Source organism: Ambystoma mexicanum, chromosome 1p (assembly GCF_040938575.1).
Source record: "Ambystoma mexicanum isolate Mex_15411 chromosome 1p, UKY_AmexF1_1, whole genome shotgun sequence".
NCBI classification, from domain to species: Eukaryota; Metazoa; Chordata; class Amphibia; order Caudata; family Ambystomatidae; genus Ambystoma; species Ambystoma mexicanum.
In genome coordinates this window covers 193534339-193559735 of record NC_090921.1, presented here as the reverse complement: position 1 = coordinate 193559735, position 25397 = coordinate 193534339, and the positions used below count along the sequence as shown (strand labels likewise).

Genomic DNA, 25397 nt, shown 5'->3' with positions numbered 1-25397 from the left:
AAGGCAGGAAGATATATATATCCCAGGATGTGTCTAATGAGACTGCTGCCAGGAGAAAAGAACTACTGAACTTTAGACCTGTTCTAAGGCAGCTAAATGCAAGATATGGTATCATCCATCTAGCTATCCTCAAAGTTATTTTCAATAGGCATACTTTTACTTTTGATAATCCAATTGATTTGAGATATTTTATTCAATTCCACAGAAGGGATGAAATGGATATGTCAAGACCACCTACCTGAATAATGTTATACGCCTTAATGAGTCACTAAGCTTGAATACTGTTCTTATAGTCTTCACCATAGTGGGGTGCAGTATGGGCCTTCTCTCAATTGGCTCCCCATCCCTATCTTCATCATCGTTAACATGGATTGGTATGGCTGTTTCCTGTCAGCCATATTCCTATCTATAGTATTTTTACATATGTTGGTGTTGTAGACATCCATGTTGACTTTGTTTGTCTACTGCTTTTCCTCATGTCTCTCTCCTTCCTTTAATGTTATTATCATCTATACAAGATAATCAATGTATGCATCCGAGGTGCCTATTTAACTATATTTTCATACAGTCATGTTTGACAATATAATGACAAATTTTATTTCTAATTTCAGAAATTCTGACTTTTATGTTTACCTCATTTTAAGTTATGCCACTTAACATAACCTCATGGAATGTTAAAGGTTTACATCACTCCATTAATAGACAAAAAGTACAATCTCACTTTAATAGAACAAAGCCATTGATTGCGTGCATCCAAGAAACACATCTTTCACAGGCAGAAGCTGCCAATCTTAAACGCCTTTGGTGGGTTAAGTCTTTTCAAGCGCAGCAAATGGCAAAAAGAATGGAGTTATCACCTTTATTAATGAAGCATTCAAATGGAAAGTTTTTACAACCGAATTTGACCGATTAGGGAGGTGGGTGCTGATTAAGATTTTAGTGGAAACCATCAAATATACAATTCTCAATGACTATGGCCCCACATGCCCGGATACTTCCTTTTGGTTAGAATTAAGAAATCACAGTATTCAAACCAATCCTCATAATCTGATTGTGGTGACTGCAATGAGATTATGGATCCTTTTCTGGATAGAAAATCTAGTGTACCTTTTAAAAACACCAAATGTCATACACAATTTCAAAGTTTTGTATTGGAATTAGGTTTTATTGATCCATGGTGTATAACCTACCCCTCTGATTTAGAGTTTACTTATTTCTCTAACCCCCATAATTATTTTTCTAAATTAGATTATGCATTCATTTCTAAATCTATGGCTATTATTCTTCTTAATGCTCAAATGGAATGTATAGATTTAGCTTAGAGGCGGACTTACTTGTCACTCTACCAGAAAATGGGGATTGGCCCCTTTACTAATACTGCACAGGACTTGGACTGACAATTACCCAGCATTCATGCTATACTCTAATTATTCTCTGCTACTTAGCATTTAGGGTGGCCTTTCAATTATCTCAGGCAGCCATCCAATTCTTATACTCACGCCTATTAGATCAGGATACATGCCTTGGCAACGACCTTGAGGGTCGAAACACATGTCGGCTGATCCCGTGCTTTATTTGATCCCAACATAAAGACTATTCTTGCTATAAGATTTGAAGTCAAAGAATCATTTCTTTCTCCTAGCAACATGGACTAAAGTTGAACAAAAACACTTAGGATTAGCGGGTTGGACTTACCTTAATTTCTTAACTGCCAATGGAATGTATAGCACTTTCAGATCACAAAGCAGTCTTTATCCAACTCGCAACCCCACAGAATAATCTCAATTTCAATAAATGGAGATTTAATTCAGCTCTTTTGAAGGATGAACTATTCACACCCTTCATTACGCAGCATAATAGTTTCTTCTCAGAGAACAAGAGTCAAGATAAGTCTATTGTTAAGAATTGGGATTGCTATAAGGCTGTACATAGAGGTCATGTCATATCATATCTTTTGTTGCTAATAAAAGGAATACATTAGAACAAGAATCATATACTATTCTTAAACAACTCAAATCCCTTGTATCTCAATATGCATGTGACAATACTCCTACCATCTTCAAGGATATTTTTAACCTGAGATTGCAATATAATAAAATTGTCTCATAATTCTCTTGTGCAAACCTTTTAAATTACAAAGCAAAAATATATCTATGTTCCAGTGAATCCAGCAAATCTCTGGCATCATACCTCCAACTTTAAAAACAAAAAGCTAGAATTGGGGTTATTAGAAATCAGATAGGAAATAGGACATTTTCAGATAAAGAAATAGTCCACATTTTTTCGAAATTTGACCAGAAATGATACATGTCAAATGCTCCTCCCAATAATCATCATTGCATATCCAAATGTTGATCTTCAGTTATTGAATGTCCCTATCTCTACCAATGAAATTCATGAAGCCATAAAGGATCTCAAAAAATGTATAGCCCCTGGCCCAGATGACTTCCCTATTGATTTTTTAGTTTTAACTTTAACACCTATTAGTGCCCAAACTTAATAAACTTTATTCTCATTTCATTATAGTAAATAAAGCACAGGGATCTTTCTCAGTGCCACGTTAATATTTCTCCCAAGCCCAATAAGGATCCTGAACTTCCCCAAAGCCATGGACCAATTTCTCTCAAAATAATTGATTGTAAAAGATTTTAGTGAATAGACTTTTACCCAACTTACTGAAAAATGATCACGTGGGATATGTTAAAGGTAGATTATCTTCCTCTAATATCAGGCTATTTGTAGATATCTTGGACACCATTCATAACTCTAGGGATCCGTATGCTGCTGTAGCCCTCGATCGGAAAAAGCATTCAACAGGTTGAAATGGGACTACATGTTTGAAACCCTTAAATGCCATAGTATTGGCACACCCTTTCTCTCCATGATTAAAATGTTGTATTCAAATCGGAAAACAGCCATCTTTATTAATGGACAAATATGCCCTCTTTCCCCACTTCTTTTTATCTTTGCTCTCGAACCCTTTCTGGAGGCAATCAGACAGGATAACAAGTCATTAAAGTTGGTGAAATACAAGTCAAAACAGTGGTGTACGCTGATGATGTATTACTGCTTCTAAAGAATCCTGATATCAGTGTACATTACCTCTTGGACATTATTTCACGATTCTCACTAGCATCTGGCTATAAGTTAAATGCAGATGAATCAGAAATTCTTCCGCTCAACATCCATAGTACTAAACAGCATACGCAAACTTTGGGTATGAGGTGGCGTCCGAAAGGGATAAAATATTTAGGCATTCGTATCTCTTCATCCATTAAAGATATTACTAAACAAAAGGTTACTTCTCTATTGTCAATAATCACGGAGTTAACAAGCTCATTATCCCCCCTTTATCTGTCCTGGTTCGGTCGTATGGAATCTATTAAAATGATGATCTCCCCAATTAATTGTTATCTTCTTTATATGTTACCAATTCCCCTTCCTTCTTCTTTCTTTAAATCTGTAGATTCCTGTTTGGTTAAATTCTTATGGGAAAAAAGAGGAAAAATAGGCATAGAATTTCTTTATGCAAGGTTAAAAAACCATCCACCGGTGATGGTGTGGGGTTCCCTGACTATAAAAAATACCATATGCCCTTTGTATTAAGGCAGATGCAGTTATGGTTTACTCCGATGGAATACAACAATATACCTAAGTGGCTGCTCATGGAGAGAGCTATGGTTTCCCCACTAACTCTTGCTGATTGCTACATGATCAAGGTGAAAAATAGATGCATTAAAGGCGCAAGCATTAGCTCGCTATTTTAGAACTTATATGTATACCTCTGTTTTAAAATCCTCTCAATTCATCTCACAATATCTTTGGTTTCATTTGTTAATACAAGTTAATGCAAGATCTATTTTTTGGAAATCGTTGGCTCTCTCGGGGCATCAAGTATATTAATCAGCTATTTGTACAAGGAGCTCCGGACGTGTTTGATGAATTTGCTGGTAAATTCCATATACCGGTCTCTTATAAGCAACAATATATGACAATTATTAATGCAATTATGGAACATTATGATGTATTAATATGTAAGTCAAACACTTCTAATGAAGAAAGAGTGCAACATATGCAAAATCGTAATGTTAGTGCCTCCATGTTCTACAGAGTTCTTACTGATGCTGCCTCCTCCGAATGTATGTGAATCTCATATTGCATGACAACAAGACAGCACTCTATTGGATAATCAATTACAGTGGCCCCCCATGTGGAACAACATTTCCCAAGTCACCACATCAGCCAGCTTACTTCAAACCTTATACATCTTTCATCACAGAGCTTCCATCACTCCTTCATTACTCTTCAAATGTAAAGCAGCACAACATGATAGATGTCGGAGCTGTCTACTTGCTCAAGGCTCATTCAAACATAGGTTTGTTGACTGTGAATATGTTAAACCGTTCTGGAAAAGCATATGGAACACATGTAAATTAATCTTCAATTTACAGCAAGATTTTTGTTTTAAGTTTCTTTTTCTAGATAGTGCAATGCTACGAGGCATCTTGGATAGTAATGCTTGTTATTTCTTTGACCTTCTTATTTTAGTGGCAATACAAGCTATAACGCCTAATTGGAAGAATTTAGATCAGATTCATTATAAATTGTGGCGAAAGTCCATTTGTAATATCCATAGGCTGGAAAGAAGTAATGCTGCCTCCCCTTTTCTTTTATTTAAGCATGAGTTAGAAATAAATAAACAAACAAACAAAATATGAGTTGAAGTGGCAGCTTTTTATAAGATTCTTATCCAGTATAGCACCTAATGGACGATAAAGCAAAATTCTGTACATCATTTGCTGCTTTACCCTATCCCCCCTCTGTATATGTTTGTCTCTCTATTTGTTGTCTTGTTTGTTGTTTGTCTTGCTTATTCAAACACTCAAAATTGTCAGTTTCTTATGCATTGACCTTGTTAGTATACTTGGCCCTTGTGTAATTAACTTTAATTCTTCATTTTAGGAATTTCTCATCATAATTCTGCTTCAGAATATCCTTTGCAGTTATTACATGCCTTGTATGCTTTGTACTTTAAATAAAACATTTTTTTTATTACAGAAAGTAGCTTTGACAATCAAGATGATATGAGGGGTGACTTTGTAAGTATAGTATCGTAAAGTATAGCAAATAATGACACTCATATCACTGAGCACGAGACCATAATGCCTGTATGTCTTATTGTATATATCTCCACTGTAAACTGGTTCCTACCTGTATGTGTCTGTAAACTGGTTGAGCCATTCTCTGCTTCTATTGTATGTAACTGAAACTGTGTTCTCTACGAGTATGCGCCCAGATGCCCCTGGGCAGGTCGCGCTTTACAAATAAATAAAATACAAATACATCTTAAAACTAAGTAAACCAAGAGGTAACCACACACACCTCAAAGAACAGTTTTGATTGAATAAACATCTATTGATGAGCAGAGACAACAAAATGTACAGGTGAAGCCATGTAGAAAGTACATTGGAAAGGTCAACACGGTACCCCAATGAGAAAACACATAACAAGTGAAATACAATGGGTTTGATGGGGTCAATGTGGCACACACGAATGAGCCATTCACTGCTACTAACAGTACCAAAGAGAACATACCACACGCAGAGAAGCATTGGCAACGCCGATAGTTTTGGCTTTGTGTATGCATTTGGCAGGCACTTTTCATAATTGTACTACCTGACCAAAAGCTGGAAATAGTGTGATTACCAGTGCATGTAATAGCAATGCCAGGCAAATTTCAATGTTACACCTATATATACACAGGTCAACACTTTGGCTTTGTCAATGCTTGTTTTTAACAAGACCAGTGCAAGGAACAGATATACATAAAGTGGCAGAAGGCACACTTGGTTAAGAAATGTTATATCACCAGTAACACATTTATAGCTGCAATTAAGCCATGAACTCCCAGCAGAATGCTTAGAACTAACATTGGGGTGCATTATGATTTCTGTGGTATCTTGCCGGAAAATCCACTGAAATACCACCAAACTATAATACTGTTACTGCCACTTGGTCTGGTGGTATTATCCCTGGATTAAAAGTGGTGGTGTTATCCCCATTGTATTGCAGTCCTTAGGCAGTGATAGAAGTGTAGCAAACAAAGTAGTGAAACTGTAGTCTCGGCAGGGGAGGGGGTAGGTGGAGGCATAGTTCAACATGTGAAGGTGTTGCAACCGGGGCACTGCAATAGTCTAAGAGACTAGTAACTAAGGCTCCAATTACAGCTTTACATTTGACAAGGACCTGAATGGACACATGCTCTATATAGAATGGTGAATATGGGTGTAAAAAGTAGAGGAATAGTAAACAGATAAAAAATAAAAGTAGTGGAACACAATTCTAGACTGTTCCCGCTCACTTCGATCACTGTCCATAGGATCCCGTGGGATATTTTGGCATAATTTAGCAGAAAGGTAGCGTATTTACCTCCAGTTTATAACTGGAGGTAAATCCTCCAATTTGTCCCTCAGCGCTCAACTCATAGTGAGGTTCATTGTCAGGAAAAACTTTGAAGTTACTGCCTGATAGATATATTTCGGCTAGAGCCCACAAGGATGTGTTCTGGGCATGGAGGGACAGGTAGTGGGTGAGAATGGCCACAAGGACTGGCATGGCCATGGGAAGTCGATGGGTGGGTAAATAACCAAATACCCACAAGATGGGAGTCACTCCACACATGCCATCTCCTTCCTAGCTGTACTCCAATGCACTAGTTTTAGCACCATCTCATAGCCAAAAAATAAAAGGAGCGCTGCAGAACCTTATTTACATATACATCTACTCTGCACATGTGCACACCTCAGGTCCACTTTACATGGGGACAATACAGGATCAATCAGTGTTCGTAGTCAAACTGGAGAAGATTTCCCCAGTAGGCCTCAGGGACATAGGGCCTCATTTCTTGGGGGAAGGATACATAATCACATCATATGGGAACATGACATCCAGGCCAGTCAGCCTGGGTGTGGTTCACACATGATTCTGCCGGTGGATTTGGGCTTGCACCAGTGCAGTGTGGGGTGGTACCAAAGGGCATCGAAACTGCACGTGCCACAGTGCGCTCGCATGCAATTGAAGAGGTGCGACCCGGTCCTTGCAGTGCTCCAGAGATGGTGAGCTGCCTGCATCCATTCAGCAGACAGCAGAAGCACGATGATCTTAGCGAACTGCTTCTACTAGAGGCTTTGGGGCTGAGGGCTGTAGACCTGGAAAGGTAAGGATTGGCACGCTTTTTTTTCTTTGTTTCTTTTGGTGCTTGTCATGCTTAGCGACACTTTTCCTTTGGTTTTGCCTCTCCCAGTGTCTCCTCCCTCTCATTCTGTGTCTTCTTGTCCAGCTCTCTCTCATTTTATCTCCCCAAACCCACTCAGGCTGTGTCACTCCTCTCTGCACTCCCTCCCTTCGATGCTGGCTGGCTCTCTCGTCGCTCCCTCTGAAAGGTCTCCAGTTTTCTGCCTTCCTTTCTTTCTCGTTTGTCTCTCCACTTCTGCTACCTTCACTTCACCTTCTCTCTCCAGTCTCCACTTGCAGCTTCCCATCTGCTCCTGGCCCTCATTTCCATGGGTTGATACGCTTTAGGGACATGCTAGTGCTGTTTGTGCTTTTAGTTAACATTAATAAGGCAGATATGCTCATATGAATAGCCCCGGCCAGTGTGTTGAAGAATGTATGTTGCTGTTGGCAACAGGGACTAGTGTTGTGACTGTGTTGGGTAATATGAACCACAATGGGCAATACACACAGCATATGTTCTATTGCGCTAAGATACACCCCCTAAACTTGCCAATTGTCCCGCTGTGACCCTCCAAGCAAATATGTGGCAAAGAGAAGTCCAAGCTGGACCGGCCAGCATTCATGTCACGACTGAGGTCCTCATTCCAACTCGGCACGGATCAGGGTCGATGAGTGGTGTGAAATATCGGAAGGAAAGCGTGGCTCCATGGCTGGGTCCCATCTGCCCTTGCGTTAACTTTGGCTATTTCTGTGAGGATTATTTTGTATGGTCTGTGTAGAATCTGCAAAGGGTGATGAGACGGAGGCAGGAGGATGAGTGCACATGTCTATATTCATCTAACTCCCAATTCTAACTGTCCCTTCCCGCCTCCTGCCCCTCCCCTTCCCGTAACTCCCAGTCCCTTCCTACGTGATGTGGGAGTTCTCGAGGAGTGCAGACATCACAGTCTGTTGCACGGTAGTGTTCTCCGGCTCTAGCCACGTCTTTTGTTGACAAAAAGCAAAAACAGGTGGCGTCAGTGCGTCCATTGTGACAGGTTAATGCTGTCGCATTTCTCGATACGCCAGGTGTTGGTAGCGTCTGTTCTGGGCAATGCCGCAGGGCGCCCAAGGTGAGGCAGGGTAACTGATGTTACCATCCAGCAGGCCAGGAGAGGGGCAGCCCCCACCCCATGCCTGCTCCTCTCCCCCACAGCTGCAGAGATGCACAGTCTCTGCCGAACAAAGCCATACAAAGCCAGGGAAGGGTGAGGTGTGAACAATCACCTCACCCTTCCTCTAAGCAACAAGGTGCTAAGCACCTGAGAAAAACCAACAGTAAGTCAGGGCACAGGTTCAAAGACCTGCTCCCCCCTCAGGGGGCCAGACAGTCAGCTCCCCGGCCTGGGGCTGGAGCACAGCCCCCACCACTATGCACCTCAAAGGCCCAGGGCTCCCCTGGGTCTTATAAATAAGAGCAGCATGCTCTAAGAAAACACAATCTGTTTGTGGACCCTGAACGGGGACCCAAACAAACAGGAGGTTCGCTGTTCACTCACCGTCTTCCACTCTGCTTCTTTAGCAAACTCTAAAAGTTCACTGCATCCGCAGCATCTTTTTCCCCTTCTATTTGAACATTGTCTCTGTTGAGAACTTTCCATCCTACAAGCGAGCTTTTTTGCTTGGCCCGTAGGAATATTCTTCTGCAAGTGGAGAAAGGCAATTAACCACTCGTGGAGTTGAGCGTAAATCCCCCCACCCCGTTGTTCTCCCCACTGATCACCTTGGATGTCCCCTCTTATAGTCTCACCTGATAATTTGAAAAGATGAGCTCTCCATCCTGCATTGAGCGCAGGGGCACGTAGATAACCACTTGCTTCACTGGCTCGAAGGAATTGGTGAGTTCCAGGACAATATTGACTCTGATATTCCCGTCAAGACGCCGTAATTATGTAGTTCGTAAGAGTTCAAATGCCTGACTTTCACTCTTGTCCGATTCCTTGCAGGTTGCAGCTTGACCTTACTGAAGAGTTCTTCGTGGCAACCGGTAATATTCTGGTAAGGATTTGTATTATCCAACACAGTTCGATAAAGTAATGTCCATATGTAACCTGTTGCTTTCTCCCTTATTCAGGCGCTGAGAGAAAGTATGAAGTCTCTGGGAATAATGCCTCCGGCGGTAAAATCAGTTAAGTCTTTTGTGGTGAGGAGAGTTCCCCTTGTTAGTCCCTTGTTTCACCTTGCTGTCCTTTTGTTTCCCCTTAGGGGCCGGGGTTCGGCTAGGATGCAGTGAAAGCAGCACCGACCCGTGAATAAGAATAGTACCCCCGGTGGTAAAATTAGGTAAGTCTATGGGGGGTATTCCTCTGTGTATTCCCTTGGCTCACCTTGCTGTTCTTGTCTTCTCCTTAGGTGCCGGAGTGCAGCGGGAACATGCAGGAGGATGTAGTGAAATGTGAAGATGCTGCGAAGGCCGGTGAGTTCAGCGCGGCGCTGCAGCAGGTGAGGCGACGCGCATAAAATAACTTCTTTCTTCCAGCTCGAAGGCACGATGAATCGGGAATTCAGGTAAGGATCAAAGGTATTGCTCTTGTTCTAACCTTTTCTCCTTCTTTCTCCCTTTTTCTAGGAGCTCCAAGCTCGAGGCGGGCGTGGCAGAAGACTGGATGCAGACTTGCAGGCACGGTGAGCGTTAAGCTGCTGGATGCAGAATAACACGAAGCGTGTGCTGCTCTTCGGGCGTGGTTTAAATAGCCTCCAAAGTAGTCCCAGGTAAGTATGCCTCCCCAGCCCCACCTGAGTAAAAAAATAGTCCCTAGGTAAAATAGTCCCTTCCAAGTCTCTTTTAGCTTGGAGCTCTTGCAGCATGGTCTGCATCAGGTAAGTTTGCAGCATGGTCTGCATCAGGTATTTTTAATCTATGAGCCTGGCACCTATGGCGCCAGGACTGACTCTCCATATGAGCCTGGTGCCATAGGCACCAGGACTGCACCGAAATAGCCCCTAGCAGGGGTTGTTGGGCTTGCTTGGGGTAACTTGATGCCTGCTTCTGGGGTTGCTGCACTTTGTTTGGGTTCCCGGGGGTAGGCATCATGACAGCACTCCCCCCCCAAGGCCCCTCCTAAAGTCGTTCTTCCATGTGGTTTCGGTTTGTCTGGGAAATTTCGGTGGAATTTATTCACCAATCGGGTGCATGAACATGGTCACTAGGTTCCCATGACCTTTCCTGTGGTCCGTAACCTTTCCAGTCGATTAAAAAAAAAAGTTTGGACTTTATCAGCTTGGAGACCAGGATGTTCTTAACTTCAAATTCGGGTTCTCCGTCTACAAGGATGGGGTCTGGTGGCTTGGTTAGTCTTGTCCCTGGTTGTACTGGGTTCAAAAGTGACACATGAAAGATGGGATGAATTCGCATATTAGCAGGTAAGTCCAACTTGACAGCCACCGGGTTGATAATGGCCTTAATAGAGTAAGGTCCCAAATATCTGGGGTTAAAGGTCCGTGTCCCCTTTAGAGGTATATGTTTTGTGGCTAACCATACTTGGTCCCCTATTTGGTATTATGGAGAATCACTTCTATGCCGATCAGCATCTTTCTTGTATTTTTCTTTCACCTGTTTTAAATGTGTAGTTGCTTCCTTAAAGGCTTGTGTAATTGTAGCGTGCAGATGGTCCACTGCAGGCTAAGTGTTGTTTCTAAGTGTTGGGGAGAGTCAAGATCTGAGGTTCGAGGATGGTGCCCATATAAGGTATAAAAGGGGCTTTGTCCAGTTCCAGAGTGTACTGAATTATTGTATGCATATTTGGCGATCCAAAGAATGTCTTTCCAATTACTCTCCATCTGATGTAACATACAACGCAGGTATTGTTCGAGAGTCTGGTTGGTCCTCTCTGTTTGACCATCGGCCTGGGGGTGGTGACTGGTCGATAACCTCACATCGATTTGCACCAATTGACAGCATTTTTTCCAAAAATGTGAAATGAATTGACTGCCCCAGTCAGAGACCAATACGGACGGAAATCCGTGTATGCGAACAATGTTTTCGAGAAACTCCTTGGCCAGGATTGAAGCAGAAGGTAATCCCTTTAAAGGAATAAAGTGGGCCATCTTGGAAAAAAGATCCACAATAACTAGAAAGGTGTTAAATCCATTGAATTGGGGGTTGATCAGTAATACAGTCTAACAATGAGGTGTGCCATGGTGTAGGCGCAATGTCTAAAGGTTGTAAGAGTCAGGCTGTTTTTTTCTTTTGACTTTTGTTTTGGGTGCAAATGCGACAAGACATCACAAATGATTCAATATCCTTTCGCCAGGTGGGCCACCAGAATTGTCTTTTAATTTTAGCTTCAGTTATTGCAATACCCGGGTGCCCCTCCATTAGGGTATCATGATAACGGGAAATGACTAGCTCTTGTAGTTCCTTGTGTGGCAGAAATAGCCGTCCTTGGTAATAAGGCAGATCATTGGTGACAGAGTAGTCCGGGCCTTTCTTTACCCAGTCCTGCAAGGCTGTAGAATCAAAGAGTTGCTGGATCTTTACCTGAATGTCCTCTAGGGTCTGAAGAGTAGTCATGCCAAGAATCCTTTGTTCGGGAATTATAGGTACTGGTTCAGGGTTCACTTCTGCCTCTCCCATCCCTATTCGGGATAAGGCGTCTGCTTTTCCATTCTTACAACCTGGTCGATAGGTTATCACGAAATCGAACTCGTCAAAGAACAATGCCCATCGGAGTTGACGTGACGATTGGGCCTTGGCTGTCTTTAAATACTGTAAGTTCCAGTGATCACAGCAATGGTATGCCTGGCACCGAGAAGATAGTGCCGCCAAGCCTTGAAGGCGGATTTAATGGCCAATAACTCCTTATCGGTAACCGCATAGTTTAACTCAGGTGCCGAGAACATTCTGGACCAAAACGCTACTGGGTGAAGCTGGCCAGTTTCAGGGTCCTTTTGAGACAGGACAGCTCCCATGGCTAGACTGGATGTATCAGTTTCCACTATGTATGGAAGTTCAGGGCGCGGGTGCTTTAATACAGGTGCAGACGTGAATTTCGCTTTGAGCTCTTGGAAGGCATTTTCAGCTTCTTCAGTCCACATAAAGCATTTATTTTTTCACAAGAGTGGTGTGATGGGATGTACAACATGTGAAAAATCTGGGATGAATCTGCGGTAGAAATTGGCAAAGCCGAGCATACTTTGCACTCCTTTAACTGAACTTGGTGATGGCCACTTAAGGTTTGTGTCCACCTTTCGTGAGTCCATTCGGACTCCTTTTGGGGTCAGGATAAACCCAAAGAATTCAACTTCTGTGGCATGAAAAACGCATTTTTCTAGTTTTGCATATAGTTTGTGCTGGCGCAATTTCTCAAGGACTGCTCGGACGTGCTTCACATGGTCAGTTTCTGAAGAGGAGTATACTAGAATATCATCGATATATACGACAACACAAACGTCAATGAATTCACGAAGGACATTGTTCATGAAGTATTGGAAGGCTGCAGGTGCATTGCACAACCCGAAAGGCATCACCTGGTATTCGAATAACCCATACTTAGTGCGGAAAGCAGTCTTCCATTCGTCACCCTCTTTTACACGTACCAGATGGTATGCCCCCCGGAGATCTAATTTAGTGTATATGCAAGCGTCCTTCATTTGGTCTAGTAGTTCAGGGATCAGAGGCAATGGGAATCGGTTCTTAACAGTTATCTGGTTCAATGCGCGGTAGTCTATGCATTTTCTGAGGTCACCTTTTTGGCCATGAAGAACAAAGCTGAAGATGCAGGGGACTTAGATGGGCGAATAAAGCCATTGGCAAGGTACTGGTCTAAGTATTGTCGTAGGTGAAGGTTCTCAGGTTCCGTAAGAGCATAGATCCTGCTACAAGGGGGTTGTGCACTGGGTATGAGATCGATTTGGCAATTGTACGATCTGTGAGGAGGTAAGGTGTTTGCCTGTTCTTTTTGAAAGACATCCTGGAATTCTTGGTATTCAGGAGGTAGTTTCATGACTGCTGTGGTTACTGTGGCCAGGCCTGCGCTCAGATTTTTCTTTGGGTAACAGGTTTGCGCACAATCCGGGAAGGTTATTCTCTTCTCTCGCCAATCAATACAAGGATTATGTGTTTCCAACCAAGGTATCCCCAGTATTATTTGGAACTGTGGGGCCTTGATTAGATCAAACACAATAGCCTCTGTATGCCCATCCAGACCCAATAATGTCATCTCTGCGGTGGAATGAGTTACAGGCCCAGAGGCAATTACAGTTCCATCAACTGTGGTGATGACATCTGAGGTGGTTTTTCGGCAGAGAGGCAGATTCATCCTGGAAGCCAATTTGTAGTCCACATAGTTTCCTATGGCCCCGCTATCAATGTATGCCCTTACTGCGTACATACGCGATGGCTGCCCTGGATCTACGAGGACCATTGGCATGATGAAATGCGAGGTCTGAGTATCCTTCTTCAAGCTCGGCAAGCGGACCTCTACGCTTGTCGGGCTTTGTCATTTCCCGAGTCTGACTCCATATGGCTTTTATCAGCAGCACCTACCACCTTCTTGGGCGGTTTTAAAGGGCAATCCCGTAGAAAATGTCCAGAAGTTCCACAATATAGACACGATTGCATTTGCTGTCTCCTTTCTCTTTCCTTCTGGGTTAAGGGTCCTTTAACCCCTCCGATTTGCATGGGTTCTGAAGCCTCTTCTTTTTTGAGGTTAGCATGGGTTTTGACCAACACCCTGTTCTCAAACTTGGCTCGATCAGCCTTTCCGTTCTGAAGTCTATGATCTAACTGGACCACTAAGTCTATATATTCAGCAGTGTTGAGGTGGGTTCACGACTTGAGCCAAGACATCCTTGAGTTCTCCTCGAAGCCCTTGATGAAATAACATTATTCGTTTTACCTCAGGCCATCCAGTTTCCACTATCAACCTATTAAAGGTTGCGATGTAAGATAGAAGGTCCTGGTTACCCTGTCGTAGGGACAAACTTTGTTATCCAGGGCCTGTCCTTGGAGTGCCGGGAAAATAGTCTTTCCATGCTCGTTTGAAAGCCCTGAAATTCCCGAAGAATTGGGTCATCCTGAGTAACTAGTGGAATTGACCAATCAGCTGCACTGCCGCTGAGATATGACAATACGAAGGCTACCTTGGCTTGATCGTTTGGGAAGGCTCCAGGTCTGCATAAAAAGCGCAAGCGGCATTGGTTCATAAACACGGTGAACCTTTTGGGATCTCCAACGAAGCGTTCGGGTGGAGTTAATGGAATATTTCCACGTAGGTTTATTTGCACAGGGTTACTCGATAACACAGGAGCTGGATTTCCGCCGGAACCAGGTAGGGGTGCTTGTCCAGCCTGGCTTTGCAATAGTTGCCTAGCAAGGTCATCAGTTCGCTCCTTTGACAAAATCAGTTCCCTCCTAAGGGCAATGGTTTCTTGATGGGCGGAATGCACTTCAGCCCTCAGTTCCCTAGTAATTGGGCCAATTGGGAATTTGGAATTTGTAGGTAGGCTTCGCGTTCTGTTATGCTCACCTGGCTCCCACAGAGGCGTCGACCTGGACTGGACTGCTGCGATCTCCACCAATGTGATGCGTATGGCCGAGATGACGGACTGGACTGGCCCACCTAGCTTCGTTTGCTTGGCCCGTAGGAATATTCTTCTGCAAGTGGAGAAAGGGAATTAACCACCCGTGGAGTTGAGCGTAAATCCCCCCACCCCGTTGTTCTCCCCACTGATCACCTTGGATGTTCCCTCTTATAGTCTCACCTGATGATTTGAAAAGATGAGCTCTCCATCCTGCATTGAGCGCAGGGGCGCGTAGATGACCAGTTGCTTCACTGGCTCGAAGGGAGTTCCAGGACAATATTGACTCCGATATTCCCGGCAAGACGCCGTAAGTATGTAGTTCGTAAGAGTTCAAATGCCTGACTTTCACTCTTGTCCAATTCCTTGCAGGTTGCAGCTTGACCTTACTGAAGAGTTCCTCGTGGCAACCGGTAATGTTCTGGTAAGGATTTGTATTATCCAACACAGTTCGATAAAGTAATGTCCATATGTAACCTGTTGCTTTCTCCCTTATTTAGGCGCTGAGAGAAAGTATGAAGTCTCGGGGAATAATGCCTCCGGCGGTAATATCAGGTAAGTCTTTTGTTGTGAGGAGGGTTCCCCTTGTTAGTCCCTTGTTTCACCTTGCTGTCGTTTTGTTTCCCCTTAGGGGCTGTGGTTCGGCTAGGATGCAGTGGGAGCTGCGCCGACCTGTGAAGAAGAATAGTACCCCCGGTGGTAAAATCAGGTAAGTCTATGGGGGGTGTTCCTCTGTGTATTCCCTTGGCTCACCTTGCTGTTCTTGTCTTCTCCTTAGGTGCCGGAGTGCGGCAGGAACATGCAGGAGGATGCAGTGAAATGTGAAGATGCTGCGAAGGCCAGTGAGTTCAGCGCGGCGCTGCAGCAGGCGAGGCGACGCACATAAAATAACTTCTTTCTTCCAGCTGGAAGGCGTGATGAATCGGGAATTCAGGTAAGGATCAAAGGTATTGCTCTTGTTCTAACCTTTTCTCCTTCTTTCTCCCTTTTTCTAGGAGCTCCAAACTCGAGGCGGGCGTGGCAGAAGACTGGATGCAGACTTGCAGGCACGGTGAGCGTTACGCTGCTGGATTCAGAATAATGCGAAGCGTGTGCTGCTCTTCGGGCGTGGTTTAAATAGCCTCCAAAGTAGTCCCAGGTAAGTATTCCTCCCCAGCCCCACCCGAGTAAAAAAATAGTCCCTAAGTAAAATAGTCCCTTCCAAGCCTCTTTTGGCTTGGAGCTCTTGCACCATTGTCTCTATCAGGTAAGTTTGCAGCATGGTCTGCATCAGGTAAGTTTTAATCTATGAGCCTGGCGCCTATGGCGCCAGGACTGACTCTCCATTTGAGCCTGGCGCCAAAGGCGCCAGGACTGCACGCAAATAGCCCCTAGCAGGGGTTGTTGAGCTTACTTGGGGTAACTTGATGCCTGCTTCCGGGGTTGCTGGACTTGGTCTGGGTCCCCGGGGGTAGGCATCATGACAGATGCAGCAATTATTGCTTGAAATCAGGGGCAAACAAATACTTCCCACAGCCGAGACTAGACCCGCAAACCCCACCATATCATTTGAACCGGACATCACGGTGACCACCCCCCCCCACCAGCAACAACTACAGCAGCACTAGCCCCAGCAACACCAATAACACAAGTGCCAACAACACCAGCAGCAGCCACCACAGTTTTACCTACGCCAACAGCGGCAGCACTAGACACAACATGTGCATTAAAAGCATGGACAATCCCCAATACATATTATAGTATAGAAGAAAAAAACTGTTCACATTCACATTTTAATGGCAAGGAAAGGTGTAACACACAAAAGCTGTATCATTAAGAAAAATATTTTTATTATAGAAAAAAGACATAATTCTCATTAAAACTGTGTTAAATAATACACAGATTAAGGAACAACCCTAAAACCAGGTTATCAAAAAACAGGACGATTAAATACACAACATCAATGTAAAATGAAAAAAACAACCATACCACATTAACTAAAAAAACAATGTTTAACATACAAACATCAGTACAAAATTCATTTGTTGCATTCTACATATAACCCAACATGTTTCTGTGTGTTGACTCTCAGATGTCTGACATTCATCAGGGGTAGCTCTTCTTGAAATTCTGCAATAATTGTCTCCTCCAGTCCTGGTTGGCATGGATCTGAACTTGATTCTTAATGCAATCTATAAAAACATATAACCACATTAAAAAAGTGTGTGTGCACCAACAATTCCCAAGATTTACCTACTTTTAATGTCATATGTCAACATTACACAAACACGGTAGCCTGAAATAATAAGGCCACTCATACCTAGTTCCCATTTGGGAACCCTTAGCACCATGAATCTGCTGTAAAAATAAATACCCTGGGATCTGTGTATTCCAAGGATCCAATGTAGCCAGTTATACAATCACATCCAGCCGGATTTCAGCCGCTTATAATAGTAATCCTTTCCAATGGATATTGAGTAAGAACACACTAGAGAAGAAGAAACAAACAGACACACTGTGTCACACTATAATCATACAGGGGTGTAAAAAGTCAAACAACCCCTAGAAGCATGCTTGCACATACCTTGAAAGGTGCCGTAGCCAAATGTATTCTCAAAAGAGAGTAAACCTTTGAAGAAAGTAATAGGTCTTTCCTTGGATCGGCCACTGTGTCAAGTTTTAACTCTTCAGACACAATCTATGAAAGTTAAACGCAGTAAGAAATAATCAAACACTGTGTTCACCAAGGGTTTTATTTAAACACAGCCAGTAGCCTTCCTACAGTTTTGCTACAACTCCAAAACCACGAGAAAGAGCACATAAATGATCTTCAATGTGCATCCCAAAATAAAGGCATGTACGCCAAAAGTGAGCCTCAGTATGTACATCCTGTGCCCGAGCTCAATATGTTGTTTAGCCCAGAAACACGTCTCCATGTAGCCTAACATAGTAACTTGCTACAACCTGCTGAGCCTCCATATAGTGTTTAGCTCAAAAAAACGTCTTCATGCCATCTGTCAAAAGTTATTAAACTATGTGCCGCCTCCAAATTACAATTTCACTCAGTTTGAAAACTACACATGCACGCTATGCTCCATACTTATGAGCCTCTAAATATTGTTTAGCTCAAAGGCGCATCACCATACTGCCTAGCAGTATTCTTAAAATAAGTGCTGCATCAACTATACAGTTTTAATAAAAAGCCTGCATGCATGTAACCATGTTGTCTAAGAACTGCTGCATACATCCTCAGAAACAAAACACGGGTTAAAGCACCTAATAACGGTAGACTTACCCGAAATGGACAACAAAGCCACAAAGTTCTTTTGCACTTGCTGAGTGTCGTGGTTCAGGTGCCACCAGATAATCCTCCAAACGCCATTGCTGTAAACATGCGAGGAAACGCCAGGAAACAATGCCTACAAGTGGCTTTTACCCATAAAGCAGATAGCAAAGTCAAACAACACTAAAAATGGACCCTTGACTGCAAACCGTCAGAAGTGGAAAACGACCAAAGAAAAAGGCATTTAACACCTCTGCACCCCGGTAAAATGAACCAAACTCACGCCACACTTCAAACTGACTAGAAAAGGAAAATGGCTTAGGCAAGGAAAAAACAACCTAATGGAAAACACTCTGTCAAAGTAATCACCCGCAACACCCGGCATGGAGAAAATACCACACCTTGGCTAAAAAAACAGGGGGGGGGAAAAGGTAGCATGGTGAAAAAATGTTGTCACATTCAAACCACAAACCAGAGATTATTCAAAAGGACTACAGATTGGCTTCTCTACACCAATGAGAACAGCAAGGATAAAGGCCCAATAAGGCATAAAACAGGAAATCAACATTGTTAATCATATTGACCCAGGTTAGTGTAAGGCAAGGACTGTATATAAATACTACATATGCAGTAATCGACATGAAAAACATCAGAGCATGACAAAAAGATGCAACCAATAGTGTCCATTATAACTCGCATGATCAACAGAGCGCAGAAAGCTGTACAAGGAGGACTGGGGCACCCAGAAACATGGGCCCTCATCATTACATACCCCTAACATTATGCCACTCGACATCTTCATTCAATCCAACCAAATGGCTGCGGGTTTTAAAGATGAGTTTTTGTTCTGAGGTGACTAGTCTCTGATCTATAACTTCTTTGCTGGGTCCATTAACCTGTTTTAGAATAACCCACCTCAAATCTTTGTGTGAATGGCCATTAGCAATGAAATGTTTGACCATGGGCACCTTTAGAGTCTTGGCCTTGATACAGCTCCTGTGCTCTATCATGCGAGTTTTACATTTGCGGTTTGTCTTCCCAATGAAATGCAAACCGCATAGACATGTTATCATGTAAACCACATTTATACTGTTGCAGTTACAAAAATCAGTAATGTTCCATCTATTTGACAGTCCTATGTCTACCTCCTTTGTGGAAGACGTGAGGTTGGCCATTACACAGTTGCCACATGAGTAATTACCAATTACCGGAGGAAAACCCCACAAGGTTGTTTGTTTGGCTATAGGTTGTTTAACCTTAATGTCATTCCTGATGAGAATGTTTCTCAAATTTTGAATTCTTTTGAAAGCCACAAGAGGGGCATCATTCTCCTTACTATACACTTTCTTCCAGTTCTTGTAGAACACACCTTTGATCTTGTATCACATGTCAGAGAAGGTGTTAACAAACACCAAATTATTTTCTCTCTTGTTTTCCTTCGGAGTCTGTTCCAGCAAGGCTTCATGGTTATTATTGTACGCCCTCTTGGCTGATTGTTTAACAAGACTCTCAGGATACCCTTGTGCAACCAATTTATTGTGGAGAATGTTGTCATTTTCCACGTAATGTTGCTTCAAGCTGCTATTACGTTTCAGTCTCAAGAACTGACCAAAAGGCAAATTGCATCTGATGTGTTGTGCATGATGGCTAGAAAAATGTAGAAGCGCATTGCGGTCTGTCGCTTTGCTATAGGGTTTGACTCACAACACACCTGCTTGGTGGAAAATGATGATATCAAGGAAATTAATTTCAAAGTCTTTGATCTCTTGCGTACATTTCAAAAATCTATTTTGCTGGTTCAGCCAGGCCACAAATTCTTCTGCCGTGGCTCTATCCCCTTCCCAAATGATGAAAATATCATCAATTTAACGTGACTATTGTCACAGCTTGTCCTTAAAGGGGTTAGTATTGGCATAGATGGTCACGTTCTCGAACATCTCAACATATAGGTTAGCCAAATTAGGAGCCATAGCCGCCCCCATGGCCGTTCCCTCTACTTGCTGGTAAAACGTTCCCTCAAACTGGAAGAAATTCATAGTAAGGGCATATTTTGTGCACCATAAAATGAAGCTATTGCTCACAGGGTTATTGTCTTTGCAGCCCAAAAGGGTTTCCTCAACCACCTCAAGGGTGGCATTCTGAGGAATGACAGTGTACAAAGACTGGATATCCAAACAGATTAACAAGTTAACACCCGGTTCAAACCTGGCCCCTTCAATTTTGTTGATGGCATGGGTTGTATCCTTGAGGTAGCTTCTCATTTGACGAACAAACGGTCTAAGATAGAAGTCGATAAATTTTGATAATGGCTCCAAAATGGAGTTTTACTCCCGACACTATTGGACACCCTGGTGGTCTAGTTAGATGTTTATACATTTTTGGCAGAATATAGAAGACAGGTACTCTACCATTCTTTCTTCTTAAATATTCTACTTCCTGTTTCCCTATCATGTAATTTTCTAGTGCTGCAGAGACCTTCTCGTCAATGGTTCTAACCATTTCCTACGTAGGATCTTTTTGAAGAACCCGATAACTGTTCCAATCTAGAAGGAGATTGTTACACTCTATTATATAGTTGGCCCTATTTAGAACCACATTCGCTCCACCTTTATCTGCCTGATGTATGATGATATGATGGTTATTAGCAATTTTGCATGAGGGTTTTTTGTTCTTTACTGAAGTTGAAATTGACTCCTCTATCCATATTTTCCAATTTAGAAAGTTCTTTCAAAAACAATGGACTCATGAGTAAAGATATGTCCCGAGGCACAAAAAGTGGAGGGATTGCGAAGACCACTAGCATTGCAGCTTTCTGAATATTCTTGATCTTAAAAAAATTCTTTGAGGTGCAATTTACGCATAAATTGTTGGAATTCCCTTCTAAATCCCCAATACAATACAAACACACCGGGGCAGACAGGGGCGAGCAACAACAACTCACCAGACATGGCAATGATTAGCAGTACCCAATTAGACCTAAAACTTAAATCTGTTCAGACAGAAATACTGAACAGATAAAAAAGGTGCTTAGCATGGAACATTGACATTACAATCAAAGAAGCCATTTGGGCTAAAGAGTTCATCGAAATCTTTTCACTTATAGAAGCCCAACGCAAAGGGAGAGATGCTTTTAGGGATCCCAAAAAGATAGAGGAGAAAGCCATAGCCAGAAACGCCCAGGTGGAACAGAATTGGGACAACTGGCTATAGGCTTTTGCCATCTTGGCAACTATATATGAAGAAAAATTCCCCATTGATGGCAGAAAACTATGGACATACATGGATAAAATCAGAGAAGTAAAAATCACTCAAAAAGGCAAGACCTGGCTAGCATATGATATTAGATTTAGGAGAAGCATGTCAGAGAGGCCAGCCATAGAATGGGACAAGGTCCAGAATGACTTAAACATGCTTAATGCCGAGCCTCCATCAGTGGAAGAGGCCGCACAAACAAACCCCAAAAATAGCAAAAATCCACAGGGCCCCAGATTTTCTGACAATCAAAAACACAAAAAGGGGCAACAGCCCATTCGGAAGAATCAGCCATGGGCGGCTAAGTCTAATGCCCACATGCAGAACAAAAACCACTTTCCAAAAGCCAACATCCCATGCAGGCATTTTGGAAAAAACCTGTGCACCTGGGGGAAGGAATGCTGGTACAAACACACTTGCACAAACTGCAACGGTGACCACGCAGCAAGCAACTACACCAGACTTCCAGCCAAAAATACAAAAGCTTAGCACCAACCCCACCCCGCCAACCCCACGATTAGTACCGGGCAGAACCCCCATCAATCCAAACAATTTTAGAGAAGCACTCATGAATTACCCAGACAGACAAACCAGCGAGGCAATCCAGCAAGGTTTCACCAAGGGTTTCATCATCCCTTTCAAGGGCGCAGGATCTTAGAACATCCCAACAAACCTGAAGTCAGCCAGGGACAACCCACAAATGGTGGAGAGAAAAATCAAGAAGGAATTACTACTAGGCAGGATTGCAGGACCCTGGGACTACATGCCTCTCAAGGATTACATAATATGCCCTCTAGGACTGGTCCCTAAAAACGAACCCAGAAAAATGAGGCTAATTCATCACTTATCCTATCCTAAGGGCCAATCACTGAACAACGGCATTCCACACACGGAAACTGCGGTATCCTACATGCACTTCCAAGAGGCGGTAAGACTCATACAGGAATGGGGCAGGAACGCCATGATGGCCAAACTGGACATTGAATCCGCTTTTAGATTATTGCCAGTCCACCCAGACTCTCAGCAATGGCTAGGTTTCACTTTTTAAAGCAAATTTTATGTAGACAGATGCCTCCCCATGGGGTGCGCAGTATCTTGCGCCCTATTTGAGCAATTCATCTCCCTTTTCCAATGGGGTTTCCAAAAACAGAGACCAGGGACCAAAATAGTACACTACCTCGATGATTTCATGGTAATGGGACCAGCAAAATCTGAAGAATGCAGCAGAGCCCTGGCAAAGTTAGAAGGAATGGCCTCACAGTGCGGCATCCCCCTCGCAACAGAAAAAACGACCAAACCAGCCACCAACATCATTTTTCTAGATATTGAGATAGACTCTGCAAGGAGCTTATGCAGAATCCCAAAAACAAACATAGCAGAACTTCTGAAGAAAATACAAGGCCTGACAGCAAAGGAAAAGGGCACAGTAAAAGAAATCCAGTCATTAGCAGGAAGTCTCAACTTTGCAGCCAGAATCATCCCTTAGGGGAGGGTATTTTCCAGAAGTCTGAAACTAAAAGTCAAAGAATACACCAAACCCCACCTGCACATCCGGCTAGGCACAGAGGTGAAACAAGATCTGGAAAATTGGGGGAATTTCCTTAAAGAATTCAATGAGACCTCACTTTTGCGCATGCCATTCAACACATGGACAAAAAGGGTCCTTTTCACTGATGCAGCCGCGAGCAGGGGGGTTGGAGCCATACTAGTCTCAGAATGGGTGACAGGACACTGGCCCAAAGCATGGCAAGCTGCTGGGTGGCCGAAACACATCACCCTCCTAGAAATATTTCCCATTTGGCTAACCTATCTGGGGCAGACAGATAGCTAACACGGAACTCTTGGTCTGGTGCAACAACATGGCCGTGGTAGGCTCCATAAACAGAAGATCTACCAAATGCCCTTTAATGCTGAAAGTCCTACAAGCCATTACAGCAGTCACACTACAAGAAAACATTGTGGTCAAAGCAAATCACATCTCGGGGGCGGATAATAACATTGCAGATGCTTTATCTCGCTTTCAGTGGCCAAGATTCCGGGAGCTAGCACCACACGCCCAGGAACAGATGACGCCAATACCAGCGGAATGCTGGTAAATAATGGGAATACAAGAATAACGGCATCAACGCCAGCGCCAGAGAGCCCAGGCCGGGATGCCCAACAAGAAACAGGCTCCTCAAAGACGGGTGCCAACAACTCGCTGCCCGCAGAAAACACGAACCCTGGCCCGGGGTTCTTAACAGTGATGGCAGAGAAAGCACTGGCAAGCACTACCGCAGCTCAGTACAGTAACTGCTTACAAACAGTATTTAGAGCCACAGGGTTAAACCATGTAGTGTTAATAACGATTAAAGACATAGAAATATTCTTAAAATGGGCGCATGAGCAGGGCTTTAAGAGAGATTGGGCAAAAAGACACCTAGTAGCAATCTCATATTTTTCAAAAATACGGGGTGACTCAGATCCCACCCACAATGCCCTCATCTCCTACGCCATGAAAGGCTGGGCCAGAATAGAGGGACCCCAGGTAGACACCCGCCGCTCCCTTGATTTCAACAAACTAGTAAAAATAGCAGAACAACTGGAAGCCATATGCTGGCACCCATATGAGATCATACTATTCAAAACAGCATTTTTCCTGGCCTACTTCGGGGCTTTCCGGGTTGGAGAACTCATCGCCTCCAGCACCAAGGACACAAACGGGTTAGGCATCATGGAGGTCAGGGTCAGACAGGACAGCGTCAGCATAGAAATCCAACAGTCCAAAATGAGGGCCAAAAGAACCATCAACATTTGTTGCATTGATGATGCAGCAAACTGTCCAGTGTGCGTCACCAACCTTTATTACGCGCAAAGGCCCAGAGTGGAGGGGGGTTTAATCCACAAGGATGCCTCGGCACTAAGCCGCTACCAATTTAAAGGGGTGTTGATGAAAGCAATCAGCAAAGCAGGATGGGACCACAAGGGTTTTGGCACCCACTCCTTTAGAATAGGTGCCGCCACCTCAGCATGGCAAGAAGGCCTGGCACCACAACAGCTAAAAAAACATAGGGGGATGGAATTCAGATTGCTACAAAAGATACATCAGACCACAGCTAATATAGCCATCCGCCCTTTTTTTCTCTCCCCCCTGCAGAAACAACAGGTGAAGGGAGGATCTCACTCCTGGTGGGGATACAGAGGCCTGCGCTGGGCCGACATCCACAAAACACTAGCAGAGCTGGTCGCATACAGAGATCCGCCAGAATTCCTGATAATACACCTAGGGGGCAATGACCTGGTGACCACAGGAAAGAGAAACCTATTTGAGGAAATTTGCTCCTCCCTAGCGGGCATTTCACACAACTGGAGGGAAACAGAAATATACTTCTCGGCCATCCTACCCAGAAAGAAATGGCAGGGGGCCACTTGTTAAAAATCAGTAGACATTTCTAGAAGAAAACTCAACAGGGGGCTAGAGAAATTCTGTACCGCAAGAGTCCTGGGCTTCAGAAAGCACCCGGCCATTACCTTGGGTGACCCGGACCTTTTTTTCAAAGACGGCACTCACTTATCAAACCAGGGTATGGAACATTTCTTTTGAGAAATTTCAGCAGCCCTAGCCTCCAGGGGTTGTCACTAATAGATACCTTTGGGGTAACACGGTCAGCTGGCAACCTGCCCGTGTGTGGCGGCACGAGCCAGAGGGGGTAACCTCAGGACCCGGTGCCCAAAAGTAAGATACTATTATGATGTGTGATTATTGTTCTCTCCATAACCATATCTGCACAATAAAATCCTACAGCCTTTTATTGCCAACACTTGACAAATTTTGTGAGCCAACTTATTTTACTGATGAGGGTAAGGGGTTGGCCAACACAAGTTGCATGCATATGGGTTCAGCAGTTATGATGGAGAGGATAGTCAGGGGTTTGTTCTGCTTGTTCCAGAACTGGGATATGTTTGGCTCATTGAAAAGATATAAGTCACAGGGCAGGGTGGGGGGTCATTTATTTCACCTTGAAAGCTATGTAGATAGGTTTGCTAGTTTCTAGATGGAGACAACAAATATGCAGGCCACTCACCCCTCTTAGGAAAGGAGCTGAGA

General features: G+C 43.5%; 1 protein-coding gene across 1 annotated transcript in view; it reads left to right on the top strand.

Moving 5' to 3' along the window:
• The first annotated feature begins 7112 nt into the window (after window positions 1–7112).
• The window catches only part of LOC138463930 (extracellular calcium-sensing receptor-like), a 128918-nt gene continuing 110633 nt past the window's right edge, over window positions 7113–25397 (top strand). The window contains exon 1 of the mRNA XM_069607214.1: window positions 7113–7216. Coding sequence (XP_069463315.1) covers window positions 7113–7216 — 104 coding nt within the window. The remainder of the gene's footprint in view (window positions 7217–25397) is intronic.